General features: G+C 41.6%; 1 protein-coding gene across 1 annotated transcript; it reads right to left on the bottom strand.

Moving 5' to 3' along the window:
• Positions 1-1,752: 1,752 nt before the first annotated feature.
• LOC112327274 (uncharacterized) lies at positions 1,753-8,784 on the bottom strand. Its single transcript, XM_052452282.1, has 2 exons — positions 5,534-8,784; positions 1,753-5,313 (listed from the first exon to the last, which is right to left on the bottom strand). Exons 1-2 carry the CDS (start codon positions 8,782-8,784, stop codon positions 1,872-1,874), a joined length of 6,693 nt encoding a protein of 2,230 aa, XP_052308242.1. The 3' UTR covers positions 1,753-1,871.
• Between the last annotated feature and the right edge of the window lie 1,576 nt (positions 8,785-10,360).

The raw sequence follows: 10,360 nt of genomic DNA, 5'->3' as shown, positions 1-10,360 counted from the left end.
AACACACTACCTAAGGTGGTTGATGGCTCTAAGGCGCACTAAAGAAGGAGGTATGGTTGGAAAACACACTACCTAAGGTGGTTGATGGCTCTAATGCGCACTTAAAAAGGAGGTATGGTTGGAAAACACACTACCTAAGGTGGTTGATGGCTCTAAGGCGCACTAAAAAGGAAGCAGATAGGGCTAGAAAGTATACTATCTGAATGATGAGGGCTCAATGCCCGCTCAAAAAGGAGGTGATGGTAAGACACCGATATGTTGAGGATGCATCGTGATCAATATGCATGTATACTTACCTGAGAAATATAGGTCCCCTCTTCTTCATGGTGCCTTTCTTTTCTCAAGAGTTGGAGTGTCTGATAGTAAGCTTTGATGTCACTTTTCGCTCTTGCTTACTCGAGTCACATCTTGTGATCTTGACCCTCGGGCAGGATATGACATCAACATACATCTTATCCCTCAAACCTTTATCTGAAGAGATTTCCAGCTTAACCCAACATTTCCTATTTTCTTAGAAGGGGAATCATGGAGCCAACCCTATGTGTTTTGGTGAATTGCTCTCCAGCTTGATCATGCCCGCAAGTGTTTAAATAAGGTTTGGGGATGAGGCTATGTGAAGGAAGATTTGGTTATTTACAAGGAGTTGTTTTCATGTAGAATTTTTGGAATTTCAAAGCTATTCCAGACGCAAAAATCATTTTGACATTGATTCAAAGCAAACTCATTCTGAGGAAATTCAAGTGATTCCTATGGAGAGGTTTTCAGATGTGATGAAAAATTTTTGTTTTGATTTTGGTGAAAAATATGAAGTGACATTTGGTTGGTCACAAAAGGTTGAAATTTCAATTTGAGGGTTAATGAGAACCGTTTTTCAAAGCATTCTTTTTATTTGCATGAATAATGATTTTGTTTTGCATGAGAAAACACTGCCTACCGATCCAGATTGATTGCCTTTGATCAGAAAGGGCTTGATTAGGCACGTAATGTAGGCTTGGGCTCTTGGCTATGAAAAGATGGTATTTAGGCTCAAAAGGTGTTTAAGGGACTTTGAGACTAAGGATCACTAGTGCTTATATCCCAAACTTTTTTTCTTCATACATTTCTGGACCCTGGATTTGATATGTAAAATGGTCCACGGTGCCCCCCAATGCTGGGCTTGGGCTCTTTCTCATTTTTTGTTTTCTTCATTTGGTCTTGAGCATCATTGCATTGACTCTTTTTTTTGTTTTTGCTCAAAAATTTTGAATCCTTTGGATTTTTCTTCATGCCCCCCAGCTTTGTATGGGCACTTTCAATCGTTGAGGTTTTTCATGCCCCCAAGAGTTATTTGGGCACTTTCATCGTTGAAGACTTTTTATGCCCCCCAGTATTGTTTGGGCACTTTCAATCATTAAGGATTTTTGGCACTTGCCCCCCAGTATAGGGTGTGATCCTAGTCAAGGTTATTTCAAGAAAAATGCATTAGGCTCAAAAGGGGACTGCAAAGGATATATTTCAGCCTTGTGAAAGGATTATCAAAGATGGCCTTTCTTCATCTCAAATGCATGCATTTAGGATCGGTAAGCCTTGCTTTCATGCGAGTATGCAGAGTGATTTCTCATTATTCATGCAAATAAAACTCAGCTTTAGAGTCACTTCATGGTGCTTGGATTGTCTTTCAGGGTTTTTTTTTCGAGTGTCAGGATGTCATCTGAATTCTCAGAACTTATTTGTTTGAACAACCATCAATTTGACTCTAGTTTTGTACTAACACTTTGAATTCCCAAAAATCTTTATTGAAACATGAGATCATGCATAAAATTTTTTAGGGGGAACACACTAAAGAAATCTTGGCCAAACTTCAATTTTATTGATTGATATAGGTAAGTACATCAGGCATAGTACTTCTTTACAACATCTGAGTTTACAGGCCTTGGTAGATCCCTTCCATCCATATTGGTCAGAATTAAAGCCCCTCCAGAAAAGGCCTTTTTCACCACATATGGCCCTTCGTAGTTTGGTGCCCACTTACTTTGATCTTCTCCTGACGCTAGTGAGATCTTCCTTAACACCAGATCTCCTTCCTCGAACACCCTTGGTTTGACCTTCTTGTTGTAAGCTTTGGCTATCCTGCTTTGGTATAACTGGTGATGGCAAATAGCTGCTAGTCTTCTCTCATCGATCAAGTTTAGCTGCTCAAATCTTGACCTTGCCCATTCTGATTCGTCCAGTCCTGCATCCTTCAGGATCCGTAGTGATGGGATTTCTATTTCCAAGGGCACAACCGCCTCCATTCCATACACTAAAGAGTATGGGGTGGCATTTGTCGAAGTTCTAACAGTGGTACGGTACGCATGAAGTGCATATGGGAGCATCTCATGCCAATCTTTGTAGGTGATCACCATTTTCTGGATAATCTTCTTGAGATTCTTGTTAGCTGCTTCGACTGCCCCATTCATCTTTGGTCTATAAGGGGAAGAGTTGAGGTGCTTAATCTTCCATTTGGTGCACAATTCGTCAATCAGCTTCCCATTAAAGTTCTGGGCGTTGTCGGTTACCAATCTTGCCAGCAGACCATAACGACAGACCAAATCCTTTTCAATAAATCTCTTGACTACTTTCTGTGTTACATGGGCATAAGAGCTGGCTTCTACCCATTTGGTGAAGTAGTCAATGGCCACCAAAATGAATCTATGCCCATTGCTCGCTTTGGGGTTGATTGGCCCTATGACATCCAAACCCCACATATCAAAAGGCCAAGGCGAGATCACATTGAACAGAGGTGTCGGAGGCGCATTTATCTTGTCGCCATATATTTGACACTTATGGCATTTTCTCACATAGTCTACACAATCTCTCTCCATGGTCAACCAGAAGTATCCAGCCCTTTGAATTTGTTTCACCATTGTATGCCCATTAGCATGTGTAGCGCAGATCCCCTCATGGACTTCTTTTAATGCTTGTTCAATCTCATTTTCATTCAAACATCTGAGCAGAGTCCCATCAAATGACCTTTTATATAAGATTTCCCCATCCAAGTAAAAACCCATAGTCATTCTTCTCAAAGTCTTTTTATCTGTCTTGGAAATCCCTTCAGGATATTCTCGATGCTGGAGAAACTCTTTGATATCATTGTACCATGGTTTCCCATCTGGAGATTCTTCAATGAAGTAACAATGAGCTTGAAAGCTTCTGGCCTCGATATTTATTGGTTGTATCCTGCTTTTAGCATCAACTTGTGTCATCGAAGCTAAGGTTGCTAAGGCATCAGCAAACTGATTCTTATCTCTGCTTACATGGGTGAATTTGATTTCTTCAAATTCATCGGCTAACTTCAAGAGATAACTTTGATACAACTTCAACTTCTCATCCTTGGTTTGCCATTCACCTTTGACTTGGCAGATGATTAGTAAGGAATCCCCAAAGACCTCGAGCTTATTGGCCTTAAGTTCTAGAGCAGCCTCCAGGCCAATGATGCAGGCTTCGTACTCGGCAGTGTTATTGGTACATTCAAACAGTAACCTTGTTGAAACGGGATACTGCTTATTTTCTGGGGAAATCACTACAGCTCCAGCTCCATTCCCCGATACATTTACTGCCCCATCAAAGTAGAGGGTCCACTGATCGTTTTCCCCATTTTCATCTTCGACTACTATCACATCTTCATCTGGGAGGTCAAAGTTTAGCGGCTCGTAGTTTTCCATGGCATGATCTGCGAGATGATCGGCAATTATGCTTCCTTTTACAGCTTTTCTTGTCATAAAGACAATGTCATATTCTGCCAACAACACTTGCCACCTTGCTATTCTACTTGACAGATAAGGCTTTTCACAAATATACTTGAGCGGATCTAATTTTGAAATCAACCAGGTTGTGTAGTATAGCATATACTGCCGGAGTCTTTTTGCACTCCAAACCAAGGCACAACACAACCTTTCAATTGTTGTATATCTCGACTCACAGTCATTGAATTTTTTACTCAAGTAGTAGATAGCTTGCTCTTTCCTTCCTGACTCATCATGTTGTCCCAACACGCAGCCCATAGCTGTTTCTGTTACTGTCAAGTACAGGATCAAAGGCCTCCCCGGTGTTGGCGGTACTAGTAATGGTGGGTTTTGCAAGTACCTCTTTATTTTATCGAAGGCTTCTTGACAATCATCATCCCATACTCCAGGATTTTTCTTTCTGAGCAAACGAAAGATTGGTTCACAAGTCACCGTCAACTGGGATATAAATCGAGCTATGTAATTCAGGCGCCCGAGAAAACTTCGTACTTCCTTTTCTGTTCTAGGAGCAGGCATCTCCTGGATAGCTTTAGCTTTATCAGGATCAACTTCTATTCCTCGACCACTCACAATGAAGCCCAATAATTTTCCTGTCTTCACCCTGAATGAGCATTTTGCAGGGTTCAACTTTAGCTGGAATTTTCGAAGCCTTTCAAATAGTCTTCTTAACACTTGCACATGATCTTCCTCTTTCTTTGATTTTGCAAGTATGTCATCCACATAAACTTCCACTTCTTGGTGCATCAAATCGTGGAATAGGGTAACCATTGCTCTTTGATATGTGGCTCCAGCATTCTTCAATCCAAATGGCATTACTTTGTAGCAAAACGTTCCCCATGGTGTGACAAAAGTGGTCTTCTCTTTATCTTCTTCAGCCATTCTAATTTGATTATAACCAGAGAATCCATCCATAAAAGAATAGGTAGCATTTCTTGCAGCATTATCAACGAGAATGTCTATATAGGGCAAAGGAAAATCATCTTTTGGGCTCGCCTTGTTCAAATCTCTATAGTCCACACACACCCGAATCTTCCCATCCTTTTTTGGGACTACGACCACATTAGCCACCCATTGTGGATATTGGACTACATCTAGAAACCCTGCATCCCACTGTTTTCGTATCTCGGACTTTACCTTGAGTAACATGTCCGGGCGCATTCGTCTGGTTTTCTGCTTAATTGGCTTGCTCCCTTCGATTAAAGGAATCTTATGTACAACTATGTCAGTATCTAGACCAGGCATGTCGGCATAAGTCCAGGCAAAAACATCTACATACTCGCGTAATAGAGAGACTAGTCTATTTCTTTCTTCAGTTGTGACAAGAGTGCCAATCTTTAATTCCTTATTATCTTGTTCATCTCCGACGTTAATGACTTCTAGTTTCTCACTGGCCGGTTCCCAGGATTTTTCTGAGTTTTCTACCAGCCTAGTAAACTCTTTTAGATCTTCCTCCTCCCATTCTTCATCATCCATTGCAATCATATTATCAAAGTTTGGCCAATTATTCTTAGTGCAATGATTTTGTGGATCGATGGAACTTTCAGAATTCCTGAAAGTGTAAGGCGTGCTCGTGTAAGAGTGATTCGTGAAAAGATAGAAAAAATGCAAACACGCGATTGGACACAAGAAAATGCATGATCTCATTAAAACAAAAGTGCTTGGTTAACATAGAAAATTCTTGCGGTATCATGAGCTAAAAATACCGGCAAGATCAGCACAAGTCAAAACAAGACAAACAAGTCCGAGCATTATCAAACAAGAACAATTACTTTTTAAACACAATAGGAGCAGGCTCCATCTTCCAGTTCTGGTACACCTCCCCTTCAGCCAATCTTCGCACGAAAAATCTGGCAGGAGGTTGATCAATGGTGTGAATGGAGAGCTGTGGCAAAACCTCATCCTTTATCTCCAGATCCGCTTCCTCTATTCGTTTTTCTTCTTGGCTCTCCAAGGTATTGATGTGAAGATCCACTATGCCAGATCTAATCACTTCTGCAGCCCTTGGGAAAGACACTCGGAGTGGTGGGATGACAAATTCCTCTTTTTCTGGCTCTCTTCCTTCAATCCTCGCCATTCTTGCTTCTCTTTTAACCTGAGTGACCCGCTTGTAATCATCTTTCTTGGGCTTATATCCAAGCCCAAATCTTTGATTTGCACAGTTTGGCTTGATCAGGCTAGGCATTCTGGTCTCAAGATTACATTGATAAGGAGCCCCATTCTTTAAAAAGTACTTAGCAGCCATCTTTGCCGTTTCTGGGATTTTAGGCTTTCTTAGCACTGTTCCTTCAGGAACCCATTCTGCATTCACAATTTCAAAAGCATGAATATACCCATCTCTACAATCTTCTGCTTCAATAAAAGGTATGGCCACATTTCTTATCATGGAAACTGTCTCTTCAGCCTTGACAGTTATAAGCATTCCGTTCATGATATACTTCAAACATTGGTGCAATGAAGAAGTCACTGCTCCAGCTGCATGAATCCATGGCCTTCCTAATAGTATGCTGTAAGATGGATGAATGTCCATTACTTGTAATGTTATCAAGAACATTTGTGGCCCCATATATAGCTCTACTTCTAGGGTCCCAATGATCGGTCTTGGCGAACCGTCATATGCTCTCGCCATCAAGGTGCTAGGCTTCATGTGTGACTCATCGACAGGCATTTCTTTCAACACATGCATTGGTAGGACGTTCAATGCAGAACCATTGTCAATGAGCACCTTTCCGATCAGAATATCCTTGCAACGCACCGTAATGTATAACGGCTTGTTGTGCCCAGTACCATCAGGACTCAATTCATCTTCAGTGAAGTATATATAATTTGAGGCCTGGATTCTTCCCACTAAATGTTCCATGGTTTCTTGATTGATTTCTTGAGGAACATATGCTTCATTCAATACTTTTTGTAAAGCCTTTCTATGTGGCTCAGAGCTTAGAATCAGAGAAAATAACGATATTCTGGCTGGTGTTTTCTTGAGCTGTTCAACAACACTATATTCACTGTGTTTCATCAGCTTTAGGAATTCGTTGGTTTCCTCTTCCGTGACAGATTTGTTTATTTCTTCAGTTACATCAGCCCCTTCTTTTCCCTTAGCCTTTCTTTGTTTTTCCAACTCTTCTGGGGTGAAACATCTGCCACTACGGGTCAAACCCCCAATTTCTGCTTGAAAGATAGGCGGTTGTGGAGTGCTTTTGAAAGAGTACCCATAGTTGTGAGGTAAAGCACTATAGTTCCCTTTATATTCCACTACTGGTTTGGACAAGACCAATCTGGGTGGCTTTCCGGTAGTGAATTGCACTCGACACACCTCTTTCTTTGGTGCCTCCATCATGAACACCTCTTCATTTGTTGCTTTCTCAATTCGCAGCATTCCTCGACTCATCATTTGCATCACTTTTTTATGAAAGCCCTCGCAATGGTTGATCATGTGGCCTCTTTCATTATGAAGTTCACAACATTTCTCGCTACCTTCTTCATACCTTGCATCTACCATCATTTGATAGATCCTATCCATTGACACCTTTAAGATTTTTGAGTGTCCCTCTTCTAACATGTTTACAGACCCACTACCCGAAGCATGATTAGGTAGAGGGTTTGCATTGACATTAGGGGCATCTTCAAATGCTATCCATCCTGCTTTGATCAGTTGCAAAAGTTTTCTCTTGAAGGCATTGCAAGTATGGATGCTGTGTCCAGCTATACCGGCATGGTATTCGCAAGTGAGATCTGGTTTATACCAGCTGGGGTAAGGTGGTTGGAGGGGTATCAAAGGCACAGGGACTACTTGCCCAATACTTAGCAGCTTTTGGTACATCTCATTTAGGGGTAACGGTAACGGAGGCAATTGTTCTGAGGTTCTTTGGTAGTTTCTTTTGGGGAAACTTTCAGCTTGGTTTTTTACTTGGTGGCTTTGGGGTTCAAGTTTTCTGGCTGGACTTGGAAAATTGAAGTTGGTGTTGGCAACTTGGGGTGGAGAGGATTGAGGGTTATATGTTTGGAAAGGGCCTTTCTTGCTTCTGTAACTACTTTCGACATGGTCGATCTCTCTCTTCTTCACTCCGAAACCTCTTTTCTCCACAGGTGCAGAGATTCTTCCACTCTTTACTCCTTGTTCTATTCGTTCAGCTACGGCCACAGAATCCGTGAATTGTTGGGCCGAACTACCCATCACGTGCTCATAGTATGGTGCTTTTAGTGTATTAGCAAACAGAGCAACCATTTCCTTTTCCAAGAGAGGGGGGTGGACTTGTGCTGCCAAATCTCTCCATCTTTGAGCATACTCTCTTATGCTTTCTTTATCTCCTTTCTCCAAGTTAGACAAACTGGTTCTGTCAGGAGCAATATCCATGTTGTATTTATATTGCTTGATGAAAGCATCCACAAGGTCCTTCCATGTATGGATCCTGGTATTATCTAACCTCATATACCAACTCAATGCCGCTCCACTCAAGCTGTCTTGGAAGAAATGCATTAGTAGTTTTTCATCGTGAACCACTTCTGCCATTTTGTTGCAATAAGATTTGAGATGGGTAACAGGGCATTGAGTGCCGGTGTATTTGATAAATTCCGGAACTCGAAATTTCTTTGGTACCACCACATTAGGGACTAGACACATTTCTACAGCTCGCACAGGGTCATATAAGTCTATTCCCTCAATGGCCCTAATCCTGGCCTCTAGTGCTGCCATCTTGTCTTGATCAACATCCTCAGATGGCTTAGTTTTGTGGGACTCATTAACGAATGCATCCATGACAATTGGTACTGGTGTTGGTACAGGTGGTACGGGTGTTGGCGACTGCATGAAAACCGGATTGTGTTGGGGTTCCTGCGCATGTTCTCCCATTACCTCTTCAGGTTGGTTTGTTGGGAGAGGAGCAAGCCTAGTTGAAGGACCTTCACCCGAGGTATTCCTTAGTACTTGCTCGAGTAAGCCGGTGAGGCGAGCCACACTGTCCTTTAAAGAGTCCAACTCTTCTTGGAAATGAGCCTCACGGTAAGCACGTGCTTCATCTTCCATGTTCCTTGCTCGAAGTCGGGTGTGGTAAGTTCTTTGGGGACCTATATTTTGACCTGGCGTATGCATGTGTGTTATAATGAATGAATGTATAAACATGAATGCAAATGCATGTATATGGATTTAAAGAGCTAATCCATGACTTCCTTCGCCAAATACAGGTAACATCCGAAATCTGATACTCACAAAGAGGTTTTACCCAATTCCATTGATTGATTAAATTTCGTACACATTATGAAAGTTCCAAAAGTAGACATAGTACAAAGTGGTTCATACAAAGTGTCTTCATTCAAATGATATCCCTCTATTAGCCACAATCCTGATGAAAGAGGAAACTTCATTCAAATATTCCTCGTATCTATGGCGGTTGTTGGCAATCCTGGTAGCCTTTGCTCGTAGCTCATTTGCCTTTCTAGCCACCATGTCGATTAACCTGTCAGTTTGTTCAATCTTGTAATGGAACACGGTGTTATCTTGAAGCAATGTTCCATTGCTGGCGGCTAATGTTTCATTGTTTGTCTCCAAAATTCGAACCATCTTTTCCAACTGTTGAATCTGATTTCTGGCCCTTTGTAATTCTTCCTTCTCTATATCAAGCTCGGCTACCTTAGTGTTTAGTTGTGCATCAAAACTGATGATATAGTCTTGCCACTCCTCAAACTGCTCTTGCATTTCCTTTGCTTCTTCCTCTCGGGACTCAAGCTCGGCTTGTATCACAGACACTCGGTTTTTCATACCATTTATCTTATCCAGGTATCCCTTCACCTCTATCTCAGCTACCCTTCTTGCTTCTCTCTCATCTTCAGCCTGCATCTGATATCGAGTCCTTACCCTTTTTTCTTCTTCAATGGCGAGATCAGCCAATTTGTTCTTCTCTTTTCCAGCCTCCCATTTTAATTTATACTGGTCCCTTTCTTTCTTCAGAAAAGCTATTGTTTCTTTGTCGGCAGACTTTCTACTTTCCGAGGCCTTTTTTAGACTTGCCAATTCATGCTCCACCATTACAAGCTTTTTTACCAACTCGTCATTCTTTTTTACCAACTCGTCATTCTTGGCCTTCCCCTCATTCAGTTGCTGATTTGCTTCATGCTGGCTCTTCTTTAGCTTAACAATCTGCTCATCTCTTTCCTTCAACTGCTGATCCAGAGAGGCCTTCATCTCTTCTTCTTTCAAAAGTTGGTCTTCCAGGAATCTTTGATGATTTTTACTATTACCGAGCTCAATCCTCAGCTTATCCAACTCTTCTCGGAGGTCTTCCTCATTGTTGACCCTTTTTCTTTTCAGCTCCAACATCACAGACGACTTATCTTGGGCTTTTCTTTGTTTTTTTGCTTTTTGAAGTATCTTAGATGAACTGCCCTTCCTCCATATTGAATATGCCGGGCTAACAGAGAACTCTTTTTTATGCTCTTCCTTAGAGACCAAAACAGGCTGCTTCCAGTCATTTCTGATGGCGTCTAACATATCCAAAGAGCTAGTTTCTTTAAACAGACCGGTATATTCGGCCACCGCCCAAGTTCTTGGCACGTGTTGTACTCCTCCAAACTGTCTAGCTACTAATGAGGGTGAGTAGCTGATA

The sequence above is a fragment of the Populus trichocarpa genome, chromosome 4, assembly GCF_000002775.5.
Source record: "Populus trichocarpa isolate Nisqually-1 chromosome 4, P.trichocarpa_v4.1, whole genome shotgun sequence".
In the NCBI taxonomy this organism is placed as follows: Eukaryota; Viridiplantae; Streptophyta; class Magnoliopsida; order Malpighiales; family Salicaceae; genus Populus; species Populus trichocarpa.
Note: the sequence above shows the minus strand (reverse complement) of the source record. Positions and strands in the feature narration are given on the sequence as shown.

Bases quoted from the DNA above. Each gene is read 5' to 3' on its own strand.
- LOC112327274 (XM_052452282.1), bottom strand. From the start codon at position 8,784: ATGGAAGATGAAGCACGTGCTTACCGTGAGGCTCATTTCCAAGAAGAG. The intron at 5,314-5,533 runs GTAATTGTTCTT...TTACACTTTCAG, and splicing joins GCTCCTATTGTGTTTAAAAA to GAATTCTGAAAGTTCCATCG.